Genomic DNA, 14,600 nt, shown 5'->3' on the forward strand with positions numbered 1-14,600 from the left:
CCTGTATTACCCTATTCAGTCTTAAGAGGTGCCTTGGCCACCAACAGTGGACCAGGAAGCAATGGCTAGGCTCTTGTCATGCTGCCTTGACAGCGTGCAAGGCCCCTGTGGCCCCTGTTTCGGGGGCCAAGGTCAGGCATAACAGCTCTATGTGGCACTGCTGGTTTAGTGGTGGTTGTCTGATGCACCCTTGACATACCTGAATAATCGTTTTTTTATATGATTGTTGATTAGTTCCGAGCTCTGCTATGGCTGCTCCTTGAAATGTCTGACCACATATCATGCTTTTATGTCCCAATTCCCAGAGACAACACGTCATATTCTATACAGCACCTGTACCTCGAGGGTCTTTGCTCTAACCGTTGCAACCCCGTGCCCCACCTATTAGGCTATACCTATCATTTACCCACCTTGTAGTTTTATGTTTTGTTATATAGCATCTACTAATGTTTCGGATTCAACTTTATTTGAGTTGATTTAATGTAACTTTTGCTGCTATATCCAGGACTTTTCCATTATGGTTTGAGTGACTGGAGATGCACTTTCATATTTTCGTTATTTTGGACTTGTAGAATAAAGGTCATCACACAGCATTATTTTCAAAATCGGATTAGACAGCTTCCGGTAGATGTTTACGGTCTCCTTTACTTGCTTGGGGCCCTCGTTCTTTAACCTTGCAAGATAGGCTCTCATGATAGCTTTATGATAGTTTCATTTAAGTCTCCTGCAGCAGGGCTTGTCCACATTAGCAATTTGTTTGCACCCAGCAGTCTGTAAGCTTCCTAATTATGACTCTCTTGCTAATGGTCTTGTCACTTAGAAAAACAAACAAGTGATGGGTGGAATGTTTGAATTATTCTCAGCAATAAGTAATTACTGGGGCTGCATTCCGGTCTATCACTTTTTTGTCCATTGTGCTAATGTAGACAGAGAATAACCATATGCAAATCAGACTTAGAGCTGCTCAGTGGGAGCAATCGGCCCACAAGTGTTCCTCCAGCCTTGAACACTGGACTAATGTTTCATGTGCTACTGCTGTTGTCTCAATCATAAACCTTCAGTTGTATGAAATTGTATGTATTGTCACAAAAATTATGAGTTGGACAGAACACAACATTGCTGTCAAGTGTAAGGCTCCATTAAGACTAATCGGGCAATTCGGTGTATGCAAGACCGATCACCTGTCATTTAGGTGCTGGAACCTGGCATGCATTACTTCTGCAGCTGGAAGTATCAGTAGCACCCTGTAGAAAGATTTCTAAAAACCTATTCCACCATAGTCATACTTCAGTCTGGGTGAAAGGCGCATTAGAAGAGCAGGTACATACATAAGCTGCATAAAGCACAGTATGTACCAGGTGTGCTTGCAAATGTTCTGACTTGCTGTGAAAGCCTTCAGAGAGGGCACATATTTGCAAAATTATGACTGGGAGTGGTTCTGTTGACTGAAGGAGTTGTCTATTATTGGAGGTAGGGCTCAAAATATCAGACTAAAACAGTGCAGGTGGCTGAATCACTGAAGTTAAACACTGGTAATCCAAGTTAGAAGATTGTTCATCACATGAGGCAGAAGCTGTGAGCATGGTTTCTTGTGATTTCTTCTGAGAATAGACGCAAGGCAGAGAGTGTTATCTGTAAATTCAACATTTGTGAGATTACCTGGGACTTCCGCTGTACGTGTAGACCATTGAGAAACTGTTTCATGATAAATATAATTTGATTATAGTTTACTGATTCTGTATCACCTGGGAGATTATTAGTTTAATCACTGATGTTAGGAGCAGAGGAGAGCTTTGGAAAGATGCTCACACCAACAGGATTTATGTGCATGCGGAAACCTAAGACTTTGCAGCGATTTCCACTTGAAGTCCTTTAAAAACAAATGTTATTGTTTGGTTGTGCCATTTTAGGTAGTTCATTCTAGTATGGTTCACTTACAGAGCTCTTGAGTATCTAAGATCGATGTGTAGGTATCTACACTATTTCAGGTTAAGTCTTAGCGTTCTGCATTCATGCCAACATTTGGGAACGGAAAAGAGGGAAGTTAGAACAAGCATTTGCAATGCAATAGGTCTCACGTTTACTTGAGTTGGAGCTATTGGCACTGTAAATTTATAACTGGACTTCTTATGCCACATTAATTGGTAAACCCTGCAGCATATTTTGGTCCTTTCTGCCACATAGTTCCAGTGGCTCTGCATTAACTATAAGGCTAGTAGGCCTACTGGAATATTTTTTCAAACAAGGCCCTTAAGACACAAACTACTCCCAGATGCAAAACAAAAGTTCCAGCCATGAGAGAGCTTACAAATACACTGAATGGTGAGATGGGTTATTATTTTTGGGTCCCCACTAACCTAGTAGGGGGACCCAGAGATGATCTAGAGCAAAAGTGCATGTTGTGGAGAACACATTTTGAAGGTGGTCCTAGGGTTTCCAAGTGCTGCAAATATTGTAGTACATTGATTGTAATGCTAAAAACAGCCCATAGAGGACACCACAATAAAAATAGCATTTACAAGAAACACAATGATGCAACCACATAATTAGCCTCTAGAGGGCATAACCACATGAAAACAGAATGGCTGAAAATAACACAGTGCAAGTATATATTTACACCCCAGATGGTGTAGTGCATTACACATTTTCAGGACTGGCAGGCCTACTGCAACAATATTACAAACAAGGCCCTTAAAACATCAACTACTCTCAGCTGTAAAACAAAGGCTCCAGCCACAAGAGAGCTTAAGAAGACACTGAATGGTGAAAGGGGTTATTATTTTGGGACCCCCCCGGCTAACCTAGTGTGGGGACCTAGAGATGATGTAGACAGAAAGCGCATGTTGTCGTGAACATGTTGGTGGTGGTCCCATTGTCGTAGGACCTTCACAGGCTGAGCTATGGGTAAAAATGTTTGTAAAAGAATGCTTGCAAAGCATTATGGGGTGAGTTTCCCAAGTGCAGTAAATATTGTAGTATTGGCACTCCCTCTGTGTCAAGAGAGCCACTTGGAGGATTTCTGTATTTTTTTACATAGAGCATTTATCAGTTACAAGTGTTATTTGTCAAAGCTATGGAGCGTGAAGGGGAGGGCCAAAAGAAATGATCTTGATTAGGTAACAGTGTGAATAATCAGTTCAATACCGCCGATGGAGTTCATGCTGCTGTTCTGCGCTGTGAGCACCATGGTCGCCTTGGAGCATGAAGGGGAGAGACAAAAGAAAAAAAGAGTTCACCCACGCTGAAGTATATTGACAATCGTGCAATAATCCATGTAACAGGGTCAGTCTGCAAAGAGGTAACAAAACTGCCCCAAGGCACGGCAAACGTAAAGCATTTACCAATGACATAAAGGGATTTTGAAAGGCAAGCCCACGAAGGAGTGAAAGTGATGGGCATGAGATGGACTTTGTTAAAAGCCCACAGAATACTTGCAACAGGTCGAAAAGAGCTTGCGTGCTCGACCTAAAAAATAAGGGGGAAAACAAAAAACAGTGGGAGAGTGGGGAACAGAGAGAGTGCAAACACAAATTTTAAGGTACTAAAAAGAATGCATCCAAACGTCCCAACTAAATGCAACACTGAACAAGAAGCACCTCTATCTGTAAGAATGATGCTTTATGCGCAAGGGGGGCCTGAAATCCCAGACACTTCTGACTATTTCCTAACTACAAAGTCTTCAGCAGACTAGGGATGGGTAAAAAATACGTTTTTCATATCACCCAGAGCCTGGCATGATACCACAAAGAGGCCTCAAACTTGCTTGCCAACAACTCATTTTTGCGGGAGGGCCCCTTTCAAGAGACTTCCATGCCTCAGGTATCCATCACCGATTTGACCTGCATCACAGCAACCGCCATTCTGATGTTTGAAGGAGGGGCATGACTGCTGCTCCAATGTATTTGTCCAAGAAAAGGACTGGAGCTGTTATTTTTAGCTTTACAGGTACTCCACTGATTGCCCCGAAAAGGTTTGGGTCAGTGAGGTTGCGTTCAGTCACCAGCCAAAAGGACCAGCCCCAGAAAGGGAGCTATGGCAGAGCATCAAGAGACATTGGTCTGGCTGCCTAGGTAATCCGACCCCAGTGGAGTGGAGGAAGTTTTAATAAACAGAGGTCTAAAAGCAATTTTGGCATTAAAAATGCCCTTTTCTAAAACCGTCTGATACTGAGCTTTTTCCATTTTATGCTTTGTGTTTAATGCAGCTGGGAACCCGTATATGGCCTCCAAGACAGAGGCGGTAACATGAAGCAGCTGTCTCAGTGCTGCGTTCTATATCAATTAAAAGTGCTTCATAAATGACTCTGAGGCTTAATTATACAGCAAATTAGCATAATAAAATTCTGATATTATAAGGGAGACAGTTGCCTAAATTTTCTGTGGGAATTCACGTCGTGAAAAAATACTCTGTAATATTTGCATGATATACAGTTTAGCAGCTCGTGTTACTCTCACAGAACAGAGTAGTAGGTAGGTCCAGGCAGTCTTTCAAGTTTTGAAGAGTGTGCAGGGTTCTGGTGAGTGAAAGAGATTAATTCCATAGCTTTTTGGAGCTAGCCATCTGCCTCCATACACTGATGCTCAAATCACAAGTGATAACATGAGCTGTTAACAAAATAGTTTACGATGCAACAATAACTTTTGTCTGAAACCTGTAACTTGTTCAGTGTCTTAGTCTGGAAAAAGCCATGTAAATGACTTAAACACATGCAAGAGAGAAAATATGTGAGCAGAAGGTAGGAGAAACATACAAATAAATATTTCTTCAAACAACATTTTTTTTCTCAAATGTGCAGATTGTCCTACTGCATTGTGGCTCATACCAACTATATATCTTTCGATATATTTTTTTATATATCTTTATCAGTTTGTAAGGAAATGGTTATGCAAGTACAAGTTATACAGTGTATTAAGTAAGCGATCAGGAGTTATGTACATATGCATGTTCTTGCCAGTTGAGGCATATATAAAGCACATACAGGTAACATTGTCAAGTTAGGTTTAATATTCGTACATAGTCGGCATAATCAATTTCTTTGTAGCAGTTGGGACACTCATACAGCACCAATACTAACTGATAATAAAATGAACTGAACTGTGGTATGTGGTTGTAGACCCATGCGGAATATCTGGTGAGAAGCAGTCAGGTGTAAGAGTCGGGGGCAGCAAAAAATGAGCTATTCCCGTATCTGGGCATTGGGTTCAATAATATTAATATGATGTGATTTTGATGCAATAATTTTTAGTACGCTGTCATATGGGACGAGAGCTCTTTCTACAAGTGTAAGGGAGGTAATCATCTGGTAATCTTTGTGTATGGGGAGGTGGAATGGTCTCCTTCAAAGTGGTGTGGTGTTGGATTTTACTTCTACCTTCTCCAGGTACCCCCTCCCAGTCGGGAGGTCTGACCATCAGTGAGCCCCTTGCCCTGGCCGTTAATACTGTCTGTTGTTCGGCCAGACATAGATAGCAATAGATGAACGGACGGGGCAATATAGGACTTCCAGCACATAGCCAGTGGTTGTTCCGTTAGGACTAGTGCTAGGTCAATGAGTTTGTTGGTAGGTTTACGTGCTGTGGTCCGGGTAGTGACCCCCAGTAGGCAGTATAGCCCCTCTATGTGGATCTGGGAGTCACAACCTCAGTAAAGAACCAGGGGCCATATGTACGAACACATTTTCCCATAGACACAGAATGGGCAAAACTGCTTGCTACATCTGGCCCCAGGTTATTTCCATCCAGTAAGAGTTGCAGTGTGGGAAGGTCCGACCATATGTGTAAAGTCTGCTGCATGTGCTTGACAACGCAGGCAGGTGTCTGTAGCTGTCGGTGTAAATGCGCTAATCGCGCTGGGGTGAGATAGGTGTGGTGAGGATAATTAAATTGTGTCTATTTCAGTGTGGCATTTGTAGAGTACTGTTAAGCATTGTGTCCATTGGTTGTCCGTGAATGTTATGTTGAGAGTGGCATCCCAGTAAGATGTAAGTGCATGAAGGGGGAGCGGTCTATCCGCACATGAGGAACTATAAAGTTTAGTAGGCCTCTTCGCACCCACCTATGCACCAACAGCACATGGAGGAATACCATTGTCTTTGGTTTGACGTATGTTTTGTGCCAAAACTGATTTACATAAAGCGTGAGCGTGGTGTAAATTAGAAAGGATCCCAGCGGTATGCCACAATCGTCTATCAAGCTCTCAAATGTGCATAATATCTTATCTGTAAAGAGGTCTCCCCAGTCAATGAGGCATGTCTGTGCCCAGGATGTTGAGTCTGGGCGCAAGTGCAGTCCTGAGCAACCTGGCATTGCCCAGAGGGATAACCCAGGTGCATATGGGGGACAGGAAAGTTTTGTGAGTGTGCATGTGGTCCAGCACTTGTTGCTGATCCGTATTAAGCCATTGTTGTCCTCCGCAGGAACCTCTACCCTCACTCCATCGGGGTAAAAAGTTTAGAGAGTACCACCCGTTGTCTATCCTAGCCCCATATCAATGTAGCCAACAGGGAGTCCATGTCAGAGAACAGACTGCGGTGCAGTAGGGCAGGGATGGCGGAGATGAAGTATAGTAACCTGGGGAATACCATCATCTTGGAGATGGCGATCCTGCCCGTAGGGGGGCGGGGGGATCCAGAACGGAAGGGATGACTGCGCTGCTGCAAGAGTTCTGCCCAAATTTCCAACTATCAAATCCTTCTCAGAGTGACAGATTCTAATGCCTAAGTATTTAATTGAGTCATACACCCATGATAGTGGGGTAAGAGGGAGTATACTGTGCTGCTTCTCTTGCAAGACGTAAGGGAGAACAGGCAGGATTTATCCCCGTTCAACTTCAGTCCTGATGCCACTCCAAACTGTCTAAGGAGGTCGAACTACTGTTGCATCATCCCTAGGGTACACCTTGGCGTCGTCGGCATATAGTGAGATTATATGCCAGCTATCCCCAGCCTGGATACCCCACTCCGCTGCCCGTGCTCGAAGGGCACAGGCACGGGGCTCCATTGCCAGCGCAAAAAATTTCAGGAGCAAACCCGATGCCACATTCGATCCTGAACGGGTCGGGGATAATGTTTCCGGTTTTCACCAGTGCCAGTGGAGTGTTGGCAATACATTTAAGAAATTGGGGACAAATTCCCATTCTTGTGACGGCTTACAGCAGATATTCCCATCCCAGGGTGTTGAACGCCTTTTCTATATCCAATACTGCTACCTAGGGGGTTGCATCCACGGATCTTGCCCAGTTGCAAGTTCATGAATGTGTTCTTGCCAGGTATAAACCCGTTTTGGTTAGGATGAATTATGCGTTGTACTATGGAAATCAGCCGGTTAGCCAACACCTTCCCAAGGATCGTATAGTCCGGGTTTAGTCGGGAGAGGGGACGGTAAGACCCCAGCAACTGGAGAGTTCTGTCTGGTTTTGGTAAGACCGGCTGAAGCTGTGAGAAAGACTAAGAGCTACTCTAAAGTACCACTTTATAAATAGATACACTACAAAAAATCACGATATAAAGAAGTTCACATTATAATGTATGTCAACAGTTATTTAATGGCTGTATGTCCAATCCGGGGCTACAACAATATCATAGCCTTCACTTTAACAAATCTCATTTCATAGAGTCATAGAATTATTTCATCAATATTTTATTACTTAATACCAAATACATTATAAAAAAAGACAATACATTGAGTCAGTCATACCACATTCACACAACAATAATATATACAGCAATACAGTAAAAACAAAAAAACAAAAACAAAAAATATATATATATAGTAGTGTGATATATTGTTAATATATATATATACACATACAAAGAGCTGTGAGACCTAGTATCTGATATCACAGTATTCTAGTAAAATACTCCAAGAACATAGAAGGAACCAAAGGCTTCGGTAAGACCAGCTCCCGCATAGAGGCAGGTAGTATCCCTGCAGAATAAATGGAATTATATACCTTCAACGGCTGGGGAGCAAGCTGTGATTGATAACTGGAGTAAATTCAATCGCACATCCGTCCATACCTGGAGTTTTTCTTTGCGCCATTTGTTTAACTGCATCCGAAATTTCAGATTCTAGCGAGGGTGCATGCAAGGTCGGCGATCTTGGATGCCTGCAATAGTGGTAAGGGGACGGTGTTTAAGAACAAACCGATGTGGTCTGCATCTGTGCCTCTCGGGCGGAGTATAGTTTGGTATAGTAAGAGCGAAAGGCTGTGTCAATTGACTCTTGTGTGTTGACCAGTAGGCCCGTCTCACAGCGATTCATGGTAATAGTGACCCAGGGGCAGTCTGATCGTATAAGCCAGGACAAGTGCCTGCCTGCCTTGTCATCCTCCACATGTTTTTCCATCTGATATTCTCTATAGTCTGATTTTCCTAACTGGTCTAATTCCATCCTATAGTCCATCTGTGTCCGAGGCAAAGGGGGCGGCCTCCGCCCGATCCTCCATATGTCAATTTCTAAAGTCAGTAGCTCCTGACACAGTACCAGTGTGGAACTGTATACTGTCTTAATTCTGTGACCAAGGAGGAATGTTTTGAAAGTGTCCCATTCTATTCCAGTGTTAGAGGTCGTGTCCTCAAAGTATGTAGTGATGTGGCTGAATAAGGTGTCACCAGCTAGGTCCCCTCAACTACCACGTATCTCCCTTTTGGGTCGATCTTGAAGTGTGGCACCCCTAGAACTCCATTAGTGTATCTGGTTTAAGTAGTCCCCACCAGTTTGCCTCGTCAGTGCTTACGCATATTTTCAAGGTCTGGGGCAGTGAGGTGGGTTTCCTGGAGGAGCATGTATTTTGCGTCTGCGCAAGTATTGATACACCCAATACTGTTTGCCACGCCCCAGGAAGTATTGGTGTGGACGGCAATCACAGCAGGTTTTTCTTTTGTTCCCTTCCTGGGGGTCCAGCCGCTGCAGCGTGAGGAAGGGGACAGCCCCCCCTGCTGCCCCAGGGTCACCAGGCCGCACCCATGGCCCACCACCTCTAGTCGGCCACCTCAGGCGATGCCACTTGGCCGCAGATTCTCTAATGCTCCTAGCGGGTGCATTGGCCAAAGCAGTGATCCCATGTCCCACTTACAGTAGTCGCTGGCATCCGTGCATCAATGTATGCAACTGTGGGGAAATCAGTGTGGGGGCAGGATACTTAATTGAGGGCTTGGGGCTGCGGAGTTTCTTGCTTTGTGACTTGCAAGGTCTGCATCTTGGCCATGTCTCCTCTTTTGATATTTAAAGATTGTTTTGGTATGCCCAAGACTAAAGGTCAGTGTGCACTCCAGCTGCAAATAAATAAGTCTCATAGCCACTTATTAGCATTGTAAATTGGGACAGCTGAAAATGGCCGAGTTTTTCATTTTCAAAGGTGGCAATCATATTGTCAAGTCTACACGTCAGGCTCTCCGTTTTCAATCCATTGGGTCTAAGGTGGTATGTCATCATCCAGTATTCATTAGGAAGTTACCTAGATTTGAACCATCTGTGTCATTTGGTTTGTCAATGTTCCTGATTATTTTTGTATCATCAGCATAGTTAGAACATGTGTGGTAGAAGCGTTTGATGTTTTCTTGCAAGTGGGATAATGTATATGTTAATGAGACATGAGGATTGACCCTTGTGGTATCCTTCCTTGACATTGCAAAATGCGGAAGAGGTACCATGATCATGCTTGATCCGTCCGTAAGGTAAGAGTCAGTCTAGGATGGTTCCTTCAAAGTCAGCTTTGTTTAGCAGCGTCTCGTAATGAACTGCGTGAAAGGCAATTGTGAGGTTTGAGTAAACCTAACATCACAAACAATTTCTATCTCCATTGGTTTTCATATGTAATCCCAAATGGTGGGGAATGTGGCTGATTCAAGACATCAGATTGTAACAGGTAGGCTATTTAATAGGAAGAAGCGATAGACTTATTATTGCCCCAGTGTCCAGGAAGTGAAATTCAAATGTAGAGTGATGGGTGTATAATATCAAGGGGAAAATTATTTGTCTCTCCATGTTTAATTTACTGAACCAATTGCACTTGACTATAAAACTAGAAACTGACTAGTGACCGTAAGCCACAGCAATAGACTATTTGTATGTTTTATGTATGAACAGGTTATTAAAGTATCTTTTAATCCTTGGCGCCACCAGCAGACTTGAAGCTGTGGCCTACATATAAAAGTGGGCGTGTTCCCATGGCGGCCATGTTACTGCAGGGTAAACTGTAGCCATCTTGGAGGAGGCTTCGATTCACCGGCAGCGCTGTAAAGCCTGCCCTAGCAACCCTGACTTAAGATGGCCGCCGCCCGCGCACCACGCCCCCATTTGAGGACGAGTGTCTTTAGCCGTGACGTCATGACGCCGGAACGGAAGGAAAATGTCGGCGAAGGAGGAACCCGAGCCGATTGTGCCCGAGGAAGAGCCGGTCCCGAGCGCGGGATTTCGCCTCAACCCGACGCGGCGTGAACCGCCCGTGAAGCTGCAACACCCAGCCTGCGGCCCTCAGCCGCTGCGCTGGTCCGAGGACCACCGCGTGTCGGTGTGCACGAGCCGCGGGGTGTCCGTGCTCGAGCAGATCTGCGACATCCACACCGGCTCCCCCGACCTTGTGCTGCACCGCACGGCCATTCCCGCGCCCGAGCAGGCCTGCACGCTGAAGGTGAGGCCCCGGCGCCGGTTATATGTGCTCCTTCCTGCTGGCCGCGGCTTACACCGTTAGCGTGGCTCTCTTCCCATTGGTCGCTCCAGATGGGTATGGCCGTTTTGCTATTGGTCATCGTGTGTGATGACGTCACTGGTACTTTTGATCGCCTCTTCCAATTGGCTAGAGCTGGTGATGGTATTGAGCTGGAGGATGCTGTTGCCATGGTGATGTTTTCAGTACTGATTGCCATCGCCTACAGCTTTAAATATTACTCTTTGGTCTCTAATGATGCCTTGCCAAGGCTGCCTATCCGCTGGCTAGCACTTTTGATGCTATTCCTTAACAGTTCTTTTGGTGGGTCCCTACCGCTGTTTTAGGGATGTTATCACTTGTTGATACTGTTGCCTTCCTGATAATCTCAAGTGGTTTTTCCACCACTTATTGTGATGGCCAGGCTTTCTGTTCATCATAGCAATCAATCAGTGTTTATAAAGCGCAGCTACTCACCTGTTAAGGTCTCAAGGCGATGTGGGGCGGGGTGTAGCCTTTGCCAGTGAGGTGGATTAAAAAAGCCATGTCTTCAGTTCCTTCGTAAAGCTAAGTAGGGAGGTGATTTGTCTGATGTGGATGGGATGTGTGTTCCAGGCGGTGGCTGCGAGGTAGGAGAAGGAGCATCCGGCTGTTCTGGTTTTCCTGATGCAGGGTACTTCTGCAAGAGAGAGCTGGGCTGAGCGTAGGGTCTTGTGGGGTACGTGCTGAGCGGTCAAGTAGGATGATTGCCGCTGTCTCTCCCTTGTCCAGTAGGGAGCGGATGTCATCTGTTGCGACCAGGAGGGCTGTTTCAGTGCTGTGGTTTGACCTGAATCCGGATTGGGAGATGTCCAGGATGTTGTGGTCTTTTAAAAATGTGGTAAGTTGCCTGTTGACTGCTTTTTTCAATGACTTTCGCAGGAAATTGAAGTAGGGAGATGGGCCTGAAGTTTTTGAGGACGGTGGGGACTGCCGAGGGTTTCTTGTGGAGGGGGTTAATCTCTGCGTGTTTCCAGTTGTCTAGGAAGGTGGCGGCAGCTAGTGAGAAGTTGATGGTGAGGCGGAGCTTTGGGGCTATGGTGTCTGCAGCTCTGTTGAACATGTGATGGGGGCATGGGTCAGTGGGGGTCCCGGAGTGTATGGACTTCATTGTTTTCAGTGTATCTTCAGTAGAGAAGGGTGTCCAGGTGGAAATTTTTGGTGACGGTGTTTGGAGGGGGGGGGGGGTTATGCACGTGGGTTGTCCTTGTTGAAAGTGTTGTAGATGTCTTGATTTTGTGGTGGAAGTAGGTGTTGAGTCTGTCGCGTAGGTTCTGTGAGGGTGGGGATGTCTGTTGTTTCACTGTTGGGTTGGGCGAACTCCTTGATGATGCTGTAGAGTTCCTTGATGTTGTGTGCTTGTGAGGAGATCCTGTCTTGGATAGCCTTCTTTCTGGTGCTTCTGATGAGCTAGTGGTGGTGGTGCTGAAGTTGCTGTGGGCTTCTGGGGATTTGATGTTTCTCCAGATTTTCTTGAGGCGGCAACAGGTGCTTCTTGATTCCCAGAGTTCGGGGGTGAACCAACTGGCTCTCTTTGCGTGGGTGTTGTTCTTTTTGAGGGAGGCTATTGTGTTGGCGCAGTCGTTAATCCAGTTGTGGAAGGTGCGTGCTGCAGTGTTTGGGTCATTGTTGCATGCAATGGTGGGGGGCGGTGATGGTGAGGGTGGCGGTCAGCTGATTGTCAGTTATTCTTGTCTAGTTTCTGTGTGATGGCTGTAGTTTGGGTCTGGTGATGGTGGGTGTGTTGAAGGTGAAGTGGATGCATCAGTGATCTGTGCATGGGAGTTCCATGGTGTGGCTGAAGTTAGCAGAGGTTCCTGTAGTGAAGATGTGATCGAGGATGTGTCCTGCAGAGTGTGTTGGCTCTGTCACGATCTGTCGGAGTCCTATGTTGTGGAGGTTGTTTAGGAGGGATACGGTGTTGGGGTCTTGTAGATTCTCAAGGTGGAAGTTGAGGTCTCCTAGCAGGGTGTAGTTGGTGGCTGCAATGGCTTGTGTGGCGATGCAGCCCGTGATTGAGTCAGGAAAGGTGTGTGAGGTCCTTGATAGATGATGGTTCTCCTGATGGTGGATGTCGGGCTGGTGTGTAGCTTGAAGTGGAGGTGTTCCATCAGGTTTGTGGCTTCTTTGGAGGGTGAGGTTGGACGTGTGGACGATGGTGGTTCCCCCTCCCCCTGGGTGGCTGGGGTGGTCTTTCCGGGTGATCTTGTATCCCTGGGGGATGGTGATAGCGATGTCTCGGCCTGATGTGTTGTTGGTCCAGGTGTCGGTGAGGAATACGACGTCTGGGGTGGTGCTGTGGAGGAGGTCCCAGATTTCAGTTGCGTGTTTATGGAGGGAGCGGACGTTAATGAGGATGCACTTCAGGGGTTTCAGGTTGGGAGAGTTGTTGCGGGTGGGTTGTGCTGGGTCCCAGGTCTTGGTGATGGTGTAGGTTTGTCGGCAGCAAAGGCAGCTGAAGGGACCATGTGTGTTGCCTGGACATGCTTACTTGCAGTTGTTGCGTACTGGGTTGAGTGCGATGTGTAGAGGTGGCAGGTAGCGGGACTAGGGGTCCTGTCGCTGGTCGCGTTCGGGTTATGGGTGGGTGCATAGGGGCCTGACTTAGGCACGTCTTTGGCGCGAGAGGTCTGAGCGGAAAACGGTACGAAAAAAGGGGGCGGGGCAGCAGCGGTAGGGATAGAGCATGAGAGAGAGGAGGGGGCGGGCAGCAGCGGTGGGGGGAGTGAGAGAGTGGAGAGAGTGAAGAGAAAGAGAGAGCAGAGTGAGGGGAGAAATACAAGGAAGAGAGAGTAAACGCAGAAAGCGAAAGACACAAGGAACAGCATACAAAGAGTAACAAGAGGAAAAAAGAGAAAAGGGGCGGAGGGCAGCCTAATAGAGGAGCAGAGCTCTCCCACTAGACACCAGGGATGAGGCGCAGGCCGAAGCCAGCGGGTGGAGAAGGGCCTCAAACTCCTGTCGGAGTTCAAAGGACAGAAGGGCTTCACTTGCCGGTGGAGCTATGAGGTGGCAGAGCTGTTCACTGACTAGGTCAGTGAGGTTGCTCGTCCTACTGCACAGCGGCCGCCATCAAGTAGTGGTGGGGGAGGGCAGCTGGGAGGCGGGAGCGAAAAAGGGGGTGGGGATAGAGCGCAAGAGAGAGGAGGGGGTGGGGCAGCAGCGGCGGGGATGAGAGAGGGGGAGAGCACGAGTGAAGAGAAAGAGCGCAGTGAGGGGAGAAAAACACGGAAGAGTGAATAAACGCAGAAAGCGGAAGTCACAAAAGGAACAGCATACAAAGAGTAAAAAGAGGCAGAGGGCAGCCTAACAGATTGGCATAGGTCTCCCACTAGACACCAGGGACAGAAGCCTGCGGGTGGAGAAGGGCCTCAAACTCCTGTTGGAGTTCAGAGGACAGAAGGGCTTCACTTGCCGTTGGAAATATGAGGTGGCAGAGCAGTTCACTGACTAGGTCATATGGGTATCGTTATCAGCTAAAGGAATGTTTTATGAATGTCTCCCAACTTTCAGTAGAGATTGTTCGTTTAGTCTGGTGTCTAGTGATAACAACATTGTCAAGGCAGCCTTCGTCACTGATGTTAATGTCATCTTTTGGGTTGATTTCCTTCTTTGCTGTCCCTGCTGGGATCAGTGCAAGTTCCTGGTCATTGGTACAGTTGATGTCTTGAGTACATACAGGTGATGGATGTCATTACCTAGCAATCATGTCTGTCTTCCCATTGGATTGGTTTATGACGCTTTGATTAACATTTGAGAGCTGATGCCCACACCTTATCTTAGTGCCCATAAAATCAAACTTGCCCACAGTGAAATCAGCATTTTCTCTGGTAATAAATAGTTGTACTTCTTTATGTACTGTTTAATGCCACAATAAATTAAAAGCGCATGAGTAGGTAACGTTATTGATAGTG

The 14,600-nt window shown here is 46.3% G+C and overlaps 1 protein-coding gene across 4 annotated transcripts in view; it reads left to right on the forward strand.

Moving 5' to 3' along the window:
* GTF3C4 (general transcription factor IIIC subunit 4) overlaps positions 1-14,600 on the forward strand; it is a 31,160-nt gene that overhangs the window by 1,256 nt on the left and 15,304 nt on the right. For 2 of the 4 annotated variants that reach the window (XM_069237115.1, XM_069237116.1), the window contains exon 1: positions 10,319-10,632. The exons of 1 other annotated variant lie outside the window; for it this stretch is intronic. In XM_069237115.1, coding sequence (XP_069093216.1) covers positions 10,351-10,632 — 282 coding nt within the window. In that variant the 5' untranslated portion in view covers positions 10,319-10,350. Of the gene's footprint in view, positions 1-10,318; positions 10,633-11,418; positions 11,528-14,600 lie in introns of those variants that run through there. One more of the 4 variants, XM_069237117.1, reaches the window with a different exon arrangement.

Source organism: Pleurodeles waltl, chromosome 6 (assembly GCF_031143425.1).
Source record: "Pleurodeles waltl isolate 20211129_DDA chromosome 6, aPleWal1.hap1.20221129, whole genome shotgun sequence".
NCBI lineage: Eukaryota > Metazoa > Chordata > Amphibia > Caudata > Salamandridae > Pleurodeles > Pleurodeles waltl.